Source organism: Nothobranchius furzeri, chromosome 13 (assembly GCF_043380555.1).
Source record: "Nothobranchius furzeri strain GRZ-AD chromosome 13, NfurGRZ-RIMD1, whole genome shotgun sequence".
Taxonomy (NCBI): Eukaryota; Metazoa; Chordata; class Actinopteri; order Cyprinodontiformes; family Nothobranchiidae; genus Nothobranchius; species Nothobranchius furzeri.
In genome coordinates this window covers 56,595,596-56,610,563 of record NC_091753.1, presented here as the reverse complement: position 1 = coordinate 56,610,563, position 14,968 = coordinate 56,595,596, and the positions used below count along the sequence as shown (strand labels likewise).

The 14,968-nt window shown below is 45.2% G+C and overlaps 1 protein-coding gene across 1 annotated transcript; it reads right to left on the bottom strand.

Annotated features, from left to right (window-relative positions):
- Positions 1-1,726: 1,726 nt before the first annotated feature.
- ostn (osteocrin) lies at positions 1,727-6,800 on the bottom strand. Its single transcript, XM_070543277.1, has 7 exons — positions 6,530-6,800; positions 5,889-5,974; positions 5,750-5,815; positions 4,413-4,502; positions 2,237-2,466; positions 2,046-2,168; positions 1,727-1,972 (listed from the first exon to the last, which is right to left on the bottom strand). The coding sequence occupies exons 1-6, from the start codon at positions 6,798-6,800 to the stop codon at positions 2,081-2,083; spliced, it is 831 nt and encodes a 276-aa protein (XP_070399378.1). The 3' UTR covers positions 1,727-1,972; positions 2,046-2,080.
- Between the last annotated feature and the right edge of the window lie 8,168 nt (positions 6,801-14,968).

Below are 14,968 nucleotides of genomic sequence, written 5' to 3'. Positions count from 1 at the left end.
GTGCAACAAATGCAGCTGTTGTCAAACATAAAACAAAACAAGAGGACACTGGGCCAGAATGATCTTTTGTGAGTAAAATATTACATTTTTATAGCTGAGAAAGTTGTGAACCACTGCGTTAAACCACTTAGAGCAGGATGGGAGATGGAGACTTGCTGCCCTCTGGTGTCGACAACTGGAACTACACTAGTCCTGTTTGGCCTTAAGTCACTGAAACAAAAAGAAAATCATAATATTTGTTATGAAGTGTTTTCTCCACCTGAGCCGACTACATGAGTTTTGTCTGTGTTTCATGTTTCTGTGCTGCTCGAGTCCAGTAGAAGCTTCTGGATCACCCTTGCAGGTCAGACCCGTGGCTTTGGGTTTCAGAACAGCAACCACAACAAATGAATTACGTGTTTTTATTCAAGCACAGATGGGGAGAAGAACCCACAGACGGTGAACAGGATTTTATTAGAGTTAAAGGTCATGGGTCACTCAGCCGGTTCTGATGAAGTCCACTTAAGTTCCACAGAGCAACGGTCTTAAACCAGTTCTACTCCATTCCGGGCCTCAAGGACCGGTATCCAGCACGTTTTAGTGGTTTCTCTAATAATCCAACACAGATTCATTGGTTGACTCATCTGTGCAGCAGCTCATCAGGCGATGCAGACGCCTGTTAATCCCCTGCTGACTGAAATCGGGTGTGTTGAAGCAGAGTTAAATCCAGAACATGCCGGATACCGGCCCTCGAGGTCCGGAGTTGAATAGCCATGACTTAAACAAACAATAGTTCCAGTTTGATGAACAGAACAACCAGTTTAACCTGCAGAAAGCAGCTTATCGTTATTTATTATCAGTTTAATTGTTCTCCTAAAACTGACCGATATAGATAATAACACGACTAAATGTTGACACCAGTAGTTTTTAATAGAAAATGTGTTTAAATGATGATGAATTAGTTATAACGTTTTTTTCTTTATGAACTTTTGGGAACTTGTAGTCTGCTGCAGTTCCAGCAAAACAACAACAGATTTCAGCTGTTGGGAGTGGAGGTGACCAAAGCCTCTGGTCAGAACTGATGTTGCGTTCAAGTGCAGCCAGAAAAATGCAAAATTCAGTTTTCTTTCTTTTTTCAGCAGGAGAAATAAGAAAAGTTTAGGATAAAACTGAACCAAAAGGTAAGTTTGCATAATTGTTCAGATGTTTTTCAGGTTTAATGGAGGGCTAGGCAAGTGATTAACTTCACACTGGAGGTGTTCTGGGCCCCATCAACCCAGAATCAATAACCCATGAGGATCCAGCTTCTCCAGCATCATAAAAACCCAAATCAACAGAACCGAGCCAGAAGTCAGTTTTCTATCAATTTATTTATTGCTCAGGTTGTATTAGGCTGATGTTTTTATATTAAATACGATGCACTAAAATGCCAAAATAAAACACAGGCCTACGGCGCTAATAGACACTCATTTATACAGTTTACCAGCAAGAAGGTGACTTTCCTTCAAAGTTCTAAACGTTAAACCAACTTTTATGTTGAAATGCTGACTCAAGTCTAGCTGATGACCCGACCTAGCTTGGTCCAACAATCCCAGCTGGGTTGTTTTTCAACCCAGTAGTTTTCAGAGTGGATCTTGTTTGGAACATTTATTTACAACTTAATAAGCAACAAGACAAGACTCACTGGAAGTCACGTTGAGCCCCAAAAAAATGTTTATTTTTAAATTCTAATTTGCTGTTTAATTATATATATATATATATATATATATATATATATATATATATATATATATATATATATACTGGTTTATAAAATGAATTTTAAACCAAAATTTAATTAACAAAAATCCATCTAAAAACATGAAACTGCTGAATTACCGAGCTGCGCCTGAATGCATCACATTGACTTGCATACAAGGCGAGTGGGTGTGTCCATGGAAAGCGATGGGTGGGCGTGGCTTAGCAGGTCATTGACTGTTGTGATTCAGTGACCCTGCAGGAAAAAAACATGATAGACTTGAGCTGCTTTCAGGTTTAATGAGACAAAGTGACCTGCAGTTTCTCACCTGTCCAGAGGAGGGCAACCTGGGAGAGGTGTGGCTTATCCCCGACTATTTGGTACCCGACTCATTCCAATTCTGCTGATGGGGGGAGGGATTTCTCGTCTCCGTGGCAACCCCACCACCTTACTGTAAAACGAACACAGGGTTTAGGGCTTAAAGCTGCAGATGATTCACCTGAGACAGGTGAGTCCTACCTCTGCTTCTTTCTGCCCTGTCTGTTTTCCATTGGACTGACTGACAGACGGTCCAGCGGAATGTTGCTTCCAGGGAAGCCCCTCTTCCTTCCCGGCTCCACAACATCGTTCTCCAACCTCATCATGTGGTTGATTCGCAGCAGCTTCGCCTTCAGCTCCTCACCTGTTCTCACACCTCCAGGATGGCGATGAAAGGCAGCTGAAGCCCTCAGAGCGGGCCGGTCTACAAGCTGGAACACAAGGAGAAGTCAGGGGTTGACTAAATGATCAGATTTATTGTGTCTGATGAAGCCAACCCCCACAATGCAGGTCAGAAATTGAAGCAAACGCAGAAATGAAATAAATTGCAGTTCCACCCTCATCCACTAGGGGATGGTGTCAGAAGCGAGCAAATCCTCATTGACTCCCATGTTAAAAATACCAATTTCACAGCAGAAATAAACATGTTTACAGCCTGGTACCAAAACATGTTTTTGGTTTAAATGATCTAGTTTACACTCATGACAACTCTGAGGGGGGTGCATTTTTTTTCTCACTCTTCTGTTTAAGTGTATTAAAAGCCTAAAATTCTGTATAATTAATGAGCATCACACCCACGTGACCACAGAGCTAGCTCCGTGGAAAGGCCTCAGTAGAGCCTCGGTCTGGCCTGGAGACTGTTCTGGGATTTTCAATCTCTCAACTTAGACCATTAGTTGTGTGTTTGTGAGTTCTTTTTTTGGATATTTTTGTGCAATTGTTGGTTAAAATGACTTGCTGTGGCATTAATTGCACTAATAGAGCGTCCAAGGAGTCTCCACTTCATTTTTTCGGTAAGTAAAATTATATTTATGTAAAATAGAAAAAATGCTGGAAGTGCTGCAGGAGTGTGAGAAATCTTATCTGGTGCTCTCACTGGTGCTCTTCAGCCAAGGGATCCACATAAATGTTGGTAAAAGGAGATCTTAGGCACTCAGGAGATGCAAAAATAAAAAGCCTTTATTAGTACATGGCTTAAATTGTTGAAAACATCAATGCCAACGCGTTTCAGCCCACAGGGCCTTCGTCAGGGCTCAAAATGTACGATGTAGCCACAGCTGGGCGCACTGACAGAGGCGAGGCTGCCGAGCACTGGGGCCACCAGTCCCTCCGACCACCACCAGCAGGCAACGTTGGTTAAGTGTCTTGCCCAAGGACACAACGACAGCGACAGACTGAGCGGGGCTCGAACCTGCAACCTTCCGATTAGGGGGCGAGCGCTTAACTCCTGTGCCACCGTCGTAAAGTAAGTAAAATTATATTTACCGGTATGTATTTTAGGTCACTGCCGAGCTGAGCTTAGATTTTAACATGTACTGTTTAACCATGAAATTTAAATAAAATAGGGTAAAACCCAGTGCATTTAACATAATGCTGCACTTTAGAAAATGGGTTGAAATATAACATGTTGGTGGAGCTGGGTTCCGACTATCGGCTTGTGGAGCTCTCGGAGACCGATGTTTTCCACCCGGTTTTACCCAGCGGTCAGCCCGGCGTATCTCTGACTCAGAAGCTCTGGTGTTGTGCACAGCTAACTCCGGTTGTAGCTAGGTTGCTACCTCCGTTAGCTTAGCTCTCACCTCTGTGTTAGCTTTGGGTTAGCTTCAGGTTAGCTTGTAGCTAGTTTGACCGGGTGTCGTCAGTTGATCCCAGCCTAACAGCCCCACCCTCAGCTCCACCTCTCTTCCGTTTTGTGGAATTGTCTGGGCTTGACGGAACCTGTGACACGGTCAAAATGGCGGTGGTGGCCACCTCCCATTTATCTTCAAAAATGTCTTATTGGAGCCTGTGGAAACCCATTGTCCATATATGTATGTCGATGGATGAAGCCCGTCAGCCTCAGCATCTGTTTCTGGTACTTATGGGAAAGAAGAGCGTGTGAATGGCGCTGTGTAATTACAGGCCATCTACTTTAGTGGTTTTTTGCCACAGAAGACCCTTTTTTTCTCAGTGGAGTGGGAGGCGTGGTTGGGTTTGTTCTTTTTCCCATTTCTGGAGAATTTCACGTGCAGAATGTTCTTTTTTCTGTAACCTCATTAAACACAAAATGAACTTCTCTGAACGACATCAATAAGAACCAGAACTCGACAAAAAAGTTCTGATCCTCCGATGATTGACTACTGGAGATGGATGAATGGGCGCGTGCACCTGTGTGTACCTCAGCAGGGTTCTGCTGAACTCCGGTGACGTTCTGCAGCAGGATGACTGACAGCAGGCAGAACCACAGCACACAGCTGGAGGACGGCATCTTTAAACAAAACACACCAGAAACAAACAAGTAAAGAAGTTGATGCGATAAAATGTAAAACCCAAATGTTCAATTATTATTCTACAGAAGAGAAAATTAAAAATAACTTAAAAGTGTTTCAGTTACAAAACATCAAACACACACAAACAAACAAACAACCGAAGGAAAAATATAAATGACATAAACCTGAGGTTTTTTTCCTGCTCCGTGTGCGGGTTAGGGTACACACACACACACACACACACACACACACACACACACACACACACACACACACACACACACACACACACACACACACACACACAGAGGGAGAGACGTTTTGCCCCAACAACAACACAAACTATTGTCCAGCAACATCTTCTAATTTTAGCATTTTCCGTTCCTGCAAATAAACACCTTACCTTTGGAGTGTCACTTACACACACTCACACATACACACTTACACACACTCACACATACACACACATACAGTCACACATAAAACACACTGTTCCCTCCAACCATGCAGACAGATTGTCACTGTAACACACACGTTCCTGATGATGCACAGTGTTCTTCCTCCTGAAAAATCAGATCTTTCCTGTTTCCTTCCTCCAGGAGGCAGAACCTCCCAACAACACCTGAACGCAACATTTGTGTTTCTGCTCCACTCCTGCAGCTGCTCTGAGAAACAAAACATTCATGGGAATTTTGACTTTCTGCAGCCGATTTCAGTAACTATATCAGGAATGACACACACACACACACACACACATACACACACACACACACACGCACACACACACATACATATGGAAACACACACACACATGGAAACACACATGCACACACGCACACACATGGAAACACACATGCACACACGCACACACATACCCACTCACACACACACATATATACACACACATTCACAAACACACACACTGACACACACATATACACACACAAACACACACACACATGGAAACACACACATATATATACACACACACACTCACTCACACACACACACACACACACATATATACACACACAAACACACACACATATATACACACACTCACAAATACACACACACACACACACATATACACACACGCACTCACACACACACACACATATGGAAACACACACATATATACACACACACACATGCACATATATATATATATATATACATACACACACACACTCTCACTCACACACACATATGGAAACACACACACACACACACACACACACAGTACCTTCTGTCTGGACTTTCCTCTCCAGGTTTCCTGGTTTTCCTTCTTTTTATATCTGCTGCTGGGAACCTCTCACCCAATCAGGACCATCAGCTGCTGTGACATCATCAGCTCATTACCTGAGGGAGCAGTCACATCTCACCTCCTCTGGTTTTAAAATAAACTCTGGTTTTGTCTCGCTGACCCGTTCTCTGCGGGTCGGTACCAGAGACGACGTGGACAGATCCTCTCCATCAGATTAGATAAAGATCAACTCAATCAGGAATTCCTTCAGTCACTGTTTTTATTTTTGTCTCGTTTTCTGTTGTTGCTGCAAAACGAATCAGACGAACGATGATTTAGTGTCCAGATCATTTACCTGACAGGTGTTTGAGTCAGGGTTATATGTTGTCTTGGATGTTTGATCCGCATCAGCGGTTAGAAATCAGGTTTTAGATCACAGGATCTGTTTCATCCTGACCTCTCACCTGGTCGCGTTCAGTCTACTGTTTCAGTTGCTATAGCAACAGGTCCATCCTAATCCCTCACCCCCTTGTTCCTTCAGAACTGTGTCACTGAGAAAACACACCTGGGTTAATGACGATAATCACCAACTAATTACACACAATCATCTCTCCTTCAAGTGATGTCATCTTAAACCTTTCACCGTTGCCATGGAAATGGGAACTCAAATAGGAGACGCTGACTTGGACCAAGTTTTGGTCTCGGTCCATGCTTCTCATAAACGCTGCAATACAGTTTGTGTTGCTGTGAACTCCAGCTGATGCGGATGATTGAGAGGACCTGAGCCGCTAATCCCAGCTGTCAGCACGGAGGTGGAGGTCTCATGGTCTGGGCTGGGCTGGTTCTGAGGCTTCAGGACCTTATCAGTCCTGGTACACTGGCCAAGGAAGGCCTGGCGATCCCACCGGTGGATCTGGGGTTGGTTTGACGTCGTGCTGGAGCTGCTGTCCCTGTGACCCGGACCTGGATAAATGGAGGAAAACAAGAATCTGAACCTGAACAAATTTGAGATCAGAACATTTTCCTGGTTCTGGATGAACGTCTGACTCATGAAGTTGAGTCAGGAGGTCATTGTGAGCTCAGAGTCGGTGCCGTGGTCCAGTGACCACGATCCCTGTGGTTCTGTCAGACTGGACAGAACCAGGACAGGTTAAACCAACAGGAACATTTAAACTCGCCCCGCATGCCGCTGGGGGAGGAATAGTTGGACCTGCAGTGACGCATGGATTTAAATTCTGACTAGAACCTTGCTCACAGTTGTCATGACGACAGAAACAACAATACCTCCTTTGGACCCAGATTCAGGATGAGCATCGGGTCCAACATCTGGGACCGTTTTAACAAACCCAGCCAGCTGAACCTCGTCTGTAAAGTTCAGACGATTGAAACGTCGGTTTTGAACCTGACAGGGTTGAAATTCGCTCTGACCTCCTGTGCACGACAAACTGGGAACAGGTCTGATTACTCACGGTGACGCAGACCAGACTCACCAGGTCTCTTACCAGGGCCCAGGCTGGACCTTCAGAGAGGGCCATCCACCTTGGTTCAGTCTGGTTCAGCCGTGTCAGGAGGAGCCGAGGTGGAGCAGAAACCCACTGGTGTCCTGCAGGGCTCAGCTGCTGAAGCTGCATGTTCTCACAGATCAGATGACTCGCATGCTGAGGGTGAAGGATTTCTCTGGACCCTCCCCACCAGCATCCGTCTTTCTCCTCCTGCCTTCCTGGACTTCTCTGTTTACTCAGTCGGCTCCCTCGAGGATCTGATCTGAGACCAGACAGGCACGAAACCCCCCGGGAGCTCTCAGCTGAGAGGACGAGTCTGAGTCGTGTCCACCAGGTCGTCATGGGAAATGCTCATCGTGTTACAGCAGACTGCGGCTGATGGAGCTGCTTCTGAACTTCTCATCTGACCCGATGAGCTTCACAGACAGAAACATAACAGGGAACCCAGCAGGAACCTGGTTTGGGTCTGATGACTGTGGACGGTCAGAGACAGAACCAGACCTGCCAAGCCAGCTGGAGCTCAGGCCGGTTCTAATGCAACCCTGTAGGAAAGTTACAGAGACCCGGGTGTTTTCTTTGAGTATGATCAGCTGTTCTTTGTTTACGTTACATTGAGACAATCACACAGCCTAGGATTCAGGTTGTGTGCAATTCTGCAGGTGGCCACATGATGGCAGCAGCTCCTCTCATTTTCAGCAAACAAACCCAAATTGAGGCTATTCAACCACGGGTGATTGACAGCTGCAAGTCCCTCCCCCTGATGCTTCACCTCACATAGAAAAAAACAAAAAAATAAATATGACACTGCTGTTAATGTTTATCTTGATGTTGTTGTTTGCTCCTAGATCAAAGAAGTGTCCTCTCAGAGTGATCTGAATCCTCTGAATGGCTGCTGCACTCCACAAAGGTGTGTGTGTGTGTGTGTGTGTGTGTGTGTGTGTGTGTGTGTGTGCGTGCGTGCGTGCGTGCGTGTGTGTGTGTGTGTGTAATTGGCAGGCCTCGGAGGTCTTGATAACCAGTGACCCCCTGAAAACAGCTGCTGCGCTGTGATTGGTGGATCTGTGTCTGGTCTGAGCGCGCTCACTGGAGCCAGACTAATTGCTGTGGTGATGGTAACATTTTTACTTCCTGTTGTGTCTTCATCCTTTTCAGGTTGAACAGTTTTTAGCCTTCTATAGCCCGTTAGGTGTTTTGTTTGGGTTGCGGTTGTTTGTGACTCCGCTTGAGTTTCGCTTTAATCCCATTTCTGCTCAACTGAAGTGGTTTCATAACAACAATCTGATGATTAATCTGTGATGAGTTCAGATTTAGATACGGAAATAATTCCCAGTGGTGGAATTTCTGTTCATCCTTAAATGTACAGTTCGAAAAAAACATTTTTCAATTAGTAACAAGTTAGAGACAAAATTCACTGAAACATGTTTACACACACACACACACACACACACACACACACACACACACACACACACACACACACACATACACACACACACAGTTTGGGCCATCCCATTCACAAATCTTGTTTTTCTCACACGATGTGCAGTCAGTCCACACATTTCTGCACTGCTTACATTTTCTTATCAGACAACAAAACAACTGTTAACACACAGCATACCACCATAAAAAGAAACCGTAGGTCCTGGATAAAACTTCTATTTCTGCCATTATATCAGCTGAAAGCTACACTCAGCTGATTTCTGTGGAGTCAACTGGGACATAGTGATGTGTCGGTCTCGAACGAACCGGCTCTAAGAGCCGGCTCTTTGAAGTGAACGACGGGAGCCGGCTCGTCACTGGGAGCTGCCCCCTCCCCTCTTGCTTTGGTGAAAGCTACAGGCGATTGGTCAACATGTGTGACTGCGTGTCCAGACTGTCCACACACAGAGCAGTAGAGGGGGGGCGGGGAAGAGGGAGGATCAGACTAAGGCCCTGTCCACACGTAGCCGGGGATCTGCCAAAACGTAGATATTTTTCTACGTTTTGGCCTGTCATCCACACGAAAACGGAGTTTTTTCACACGAAAACGGATCTTTTTAAAAACTCCGGCCAAAGTGAAGATCTGCGTTTTCTCCGTTTTGGGTGTCTGCGTGTGGACGGACAAAACCGGAGTTTTAAGGTCCGCAACGTCACTTTCCACGACAAAAAAACGCTGACATCACGTGTGCGACCTGTGTTTACACTAGCCGACAGCATGGATGCCCTCAGAGCTGCGCTCGCTTTATCAATTGTCCAAGCGCTTTCTGCTTGTTTGTTTTTGCAAGCGGAATTACTGCTCCTTGCGGAAGACCACAGACGAAGGACGAGGTTAAGAACGGGGGAAGTACTGCCGCCTACAGGTCTGGCATGTCCTTAACAACGTATTTATCCGGGTACGTGTGGACAGAGTTTTTTTTAAACGAGGTGGTGTGGATGCAAGTTTTTCGTTTAAAAAAAAAAACGGCTACACGTGGACTAGGCCTCTGACACACAGCAGAGCATGCGGGCGGAGGGAGACCTGGTTCTGGATCTGAACCTGCTAGTCTGACTGCGTCTGAAGTCATTAGTCTTTTTTTGGGATGTTTCCAGGTCAGGCCGGTTCTTGTGTGCCTATGTTCTACACCATGCCATTCTCTGTCTGCGGTGTGAGTGGCTGCCACTACGCGTCTCGAAACGATAAGACCTACTGGCTCTCCACGATGGAAAAGGCTCCAAACAGACCTTTTGATGGAAGCATCATCAGAAACCACATCAGCCGCTGTGTGGTGTGTGAAGCACCTGCCTCAGCGGTGGCCCTGCATGACCCCAACTCCAAACGGCCTCCAGAGTGCCCCGAGAACTGGACCAGCATCTGGCAGGGGTACTCCTTTTTGATGGTGAGAGCCAGAACAACTAGACCTTCTCAGAACTTGTGAGGGTCCAAGTTCAGTGGGTTTATGTAAAGACCTGGAACGCTTACCCCCAAATTCCACTACCTCCGCCAGGGGCGGATTTAGGACTGAAGAAGATCCGGGGCTTAACACACACGCGCGCGCACACACACGCGCGCGCACGCGCACACACACGCATGCGCGCACACACGTGACACGCACTAGTCAACATCATATATATATATATATATCTTGTACCACATAATGTTTAATCTGAAGCTACATATTCAGCATATTCAGGGCAGAGTATTGTTCCTGTTAGTGTTTAGTGTGAGATGATAGTGAATATTCCCTTTCTTTCTCCAACAACTTTACCTGATAGTAAGCTAACTTTAGGCAAACCAGCAGCACAACAAATATTTTCAAATAAGACTCACAAACCTGAGTCAACACCAGTCTCATCAGAGCTGGGGTTCTGTCGTTGTACTTTTGGTCTAAAAAAACGTCCTTATATCCATCTTCACTCATGCGTTTCAGAGACTGCAGAAGCCAGCTGCTGAAGGGCTTCTCTTCAGTCTCAGGTAAACTGTATACTGACTAAGTAGCCTAGTGGTAGAGTGTCTGCCCTGAGATCGGGAGATCAGGGGTTTGACTCCTGGTCGGGTCATACCAAAGATTTTGAGAAAAATGGGACCCAATGCCTCCCTGCTTGACACTCAGCGTTGGATTGGGGTTGGATTGGGGGGTTAAACCACCAAACGCCGAGCGCGGCGTGTCTGCAACTCAGGGGATGGGTCAAAATCGGAGAATAAATTTCACCACACACCTGTGTGTGTGACGACTAAATGGGACTTTACAAACTACTGCCAGCTGCGCCCTCTCTGTGTGACTTTGGTACTGCATGTTACTTCCGCGATTTAGATCCGGGGCTTATCATGAAAGATCCGGGGCTTCAGCCCAAGTAGCCGGGCCTAACGCCGCCCCTGACCTCCGCTCCGACACGAACGCCGGAGCAAAATCGGTCCCGTTCTAGTCAATCAGAGCAATTCCACTACTGCGGCTGTGCTCCGGCAGTGCGGCGCCGTGCGCCGCCCTCTGTTCCGGCGTCCGGCAAAAATAGAATCGATCCTATTTTTGCCGGACGCCGGAGCACCTCCACAGTCAATGGACAGAAATCACAACGGCCCAACAGGAAAAGGAGCAAGCACAACTTCCGTTTTTCACAATAAATGCGGGCGGAGGGAGACGAGAGGGAATGAGGAGGAGGAAAAAGGCGAGCGAGAAAGAGGCGAGTGCGACGAAGACTGTGAGAAAATGAGCACCCGCAGTCGGAAAGTGGAGATTTCTTAAAGTGCTCAGTTATCAACTCCATATAAATGATAAATATTTGATATATTGCATTTGTTTACATTAGTAAATCATTTTACATATAGTTTTGCATTATTTTGGTTATAAATGTACTCTACGCAACAGAAAATCTGAGGAGCCACTTGGGAGTCGAAAGAGCCGGCTCTTTTTGGTGAGCTGAGCCAAAAGAACCGGCTCTCTAAAAAGAGCCGGAATTCCCACCACTACTGGGACAACCGCAGCTGATTCCAGAGTGGATATCAGAGGCAGGCGCTGCAGCAGATGCAACATGTGGCCTACATTTTTTCTAGTTTCTGGAGTGACTCTCAAGTCCTACTTTTAGTCACTCTTGGGTGCGGCTAGAGGCACCGGCTCGCTGTCCAGGCTAAGGATGCATTTACTCCTAATTGTTGAAGACGTTGACGTTTATTAGTGCAAAGTCCAAAATGGCGTTTGCATTCTTATTAAGAATTTTGCTAATATCACAATTATTACAGCAGATTTGCTATATGAATGAAACAGTAAACTATGTGTCACTTCCTGTCGGCCATAAAAGGCACTGTTACACCTATATCCGCTCCACAGCGCCACTGGTGGTTGAGAAAAGTAAAAGCCACAGTGCCACAAACTGAATTTAAAGCATCACCGAAGAAACTTAAACCAAATTATCATCTAAATCAAAACAACATGGCTCCTACTGTTTTTCTACTTTTCTCAGAGCTTTTGGGTTGGCATATTCTGTGTGTCAGAGTATTATTCAGCTCTTCATGAGTATTTATTTCACTGAGGATTAACGTAAACCGTGTTTATAGTGAAGGGAAAACAAACTGGTTCGCTTTTTCCTGGAATGATTCAGAATGTGAACATAAGATGTTCCCAGATGGGAAGAACAGAGTAGAGACGGTGGATTACACGTGATTCAGACACACAAACCTGTTCAACTTTGTTGTGCGTCCAGCTTTTTCTTCCCCACATGTTCTCCTTCAGCTGTTGCCATGGTGACCAACGCTGTTGAATCGCCTGTTGCCCCTTCATGTTTGGCTGTTGTACAGAAGCCTGCTGCCTTTCTGCCGTGTGTGTGTGTGTGTGTGTGTGTGTGTGTGTGTGTGTGTGTGTGTGTGTGTGTGTGTGTGTGTGTGTGTGTGTGTGTGTGTGTGTGTGTGAGACATCAGTCGTTTCTTCTGACTCAGAACACACCGACTGCTGTATTTTGTTGTATTTTGTTTAATGATTGGTTGAAAGAGCTCACATTTATCTGCAAGTTGTTTTGTTTCAAAGATAAAATTTGCGTTTTATTTCCTAGTTTAAATGTTTTGGCCTTTTGTCGCGTTGACCCCGAGTGCCTCTGTTTAGGCCCGTTTGTGCTAACTCTATACAAAAAGAAGACGGTCGATAAGAACTGTACCCACGATTCGGTTTTATCTGACATTATTAAAAAAGTATTTTGTAAGCTGCTATGAGGCATGTTTATGTTTCAGACTCTTATTGTGAATGTAACGGAACGGAATGACTGTTTTTTCCCTTCTTTGCTCAGGACTAGTCTGCATGAGAGACAGTCTCAAGGTCTCATGCATTTCTAACCTGCTTATTTTCAGCTCAACAGAAGAATGAAGAATGAACTCTTTTCTTTTAATTTATCAAAGAACTCTATTTTAAATAAGTTAATCCATCAAAATGTTTGTCAATAAATAAGATGTGACCGACCTGTGAAATCTAAATATTAATTACGTTATTATGATCCTATAGAATATAATAAGTAATATGACTTTAAGTGTTTCAACAGGACTCATTTCACGTAGCGTTAAAAGGACATGACACATTCCTTTCACTGATCCAGTCAGAATCTTACAGATCTGACGGAGGCGTGCTTCTGATGGTGTTTGGTAATTTTCATTCGACAATAAACCAAAACATCCGAGGTATAAAACTACGCCATGTCAGCTCTAACGCCAGTTCAAAACGTTCCGGAGAAAGTGACGGAGTGGCCGATCCTGATCTAAACTCTTCAACCGAAAGAACGATGACAAGCTGAAAAAATTGTTGCTATACCAACCAGCGGCAACAGTTCCTTTCAGAATAAAAGCTGAACCATCCAGACCAAGGCTTGGGTCTCACCAGACGCCAAGACCCGGGCGTATCCCAGGACGGGTGGTCGGTTGCCGTGGTTTCTTCTATAGGCTCCGGCTCCATAAGGTCAAGCTCGACCTTTACACCTCCTGATCTAGACGGGGACCTCCACTCAGGGTAGGTAGACCGGCAAATGGTGTCTCATGGGTTTATGGACCTCCTAACCAAAGCTTAATGCGAAGACAACACCTTCAGTTCCCATCAGAAGTCGCTTGTTCGGATTTGCTGGTTCTGATAACATCACACGTCATCCATCCACCGTCTCATCCATTTTAGTTACACATACATGTAGTGTTAAAGTCAGTCTAGTTTAATTTGTTAGTAATAAAATTCTTAACTTTTGAACTTGACTCTCTCTTCTGTTGTCTCTGAGTGAATACGAAGCTGTTATCTAATCCCTGCAATAAAAAGATCCAATCTTCTGGTTTAAATAACCCCACAGATCCGTAAGGCGGATTTCATATTTCCTATGGAATCCTACGCCTCGTGGCTCATTAAATAACACGTAATCTAATTCATTACATGAAGGACTTCCTGTTTACAAATGACTGACATAATTAGAATCTTTAGAATATTTTTCAATTTTTTAAAATGAATCTTTGGTTTTCAGATGAGCTCACACATGAGACCCGTGATTGGATCCATGCTTAGCTTGGCTGAAAATCAAAACTTCAATTTTAAGTTTTAACAGAAAGAGTTGATTTCTGAAACTGAATCCTGAATTTCCTCCTTAATCTCACGTTTTCTCTAAAAGCTCAGCTTGCCGATCTGTTTCATTCAGACCCAACGACTCGACGTTGCAGCCGTGAACACACGCTCCAACGGCCAGGAGGAAGCATTTGTCCAGACTAGTGTCACGCTTGGGTGGTGGCACACGTTAACACACATTCTCAGAGTCCACTGAGCCCGCTCTCGGCCCGTCAGAGGGCCAGTTTCTGGTGATGTCACCAGGTGTGTTAAAAGAACAGAGGGAGGCACACTGCAGGTGAGCCTGGCTCCTCTCCGCCACTCTAAACGTGTCATTAGCTGCTCGGATTCAGCTGGATTTCATTCCTGAAACACGATGAAGGAGGATGAAGCAGAAAACCCACAAAAATGATGCAGAACTCAGATTTCAGTCGTCCGTCCGGAACACGTTGTTGGTTTGGACATTTGGACCAAGAACCAGACGTCTCCACCCTGATCTGAAAAGTCTTAGAAAGACAATGAACTTCAGACCAAGCTATTAATTCTTTCACTCAACCATTCACTCATTCATCTTCTAAAAATCTTCATCTTCACTAGGATCTGAGGAGTGTGGTGTCCATGCGCTTAGGTGAGACGTGAGACAACGTGGACAGCAGGCCTTCTGTCCATCACAGGGACACAGAAACAACCAGTCACACCCAGGGACA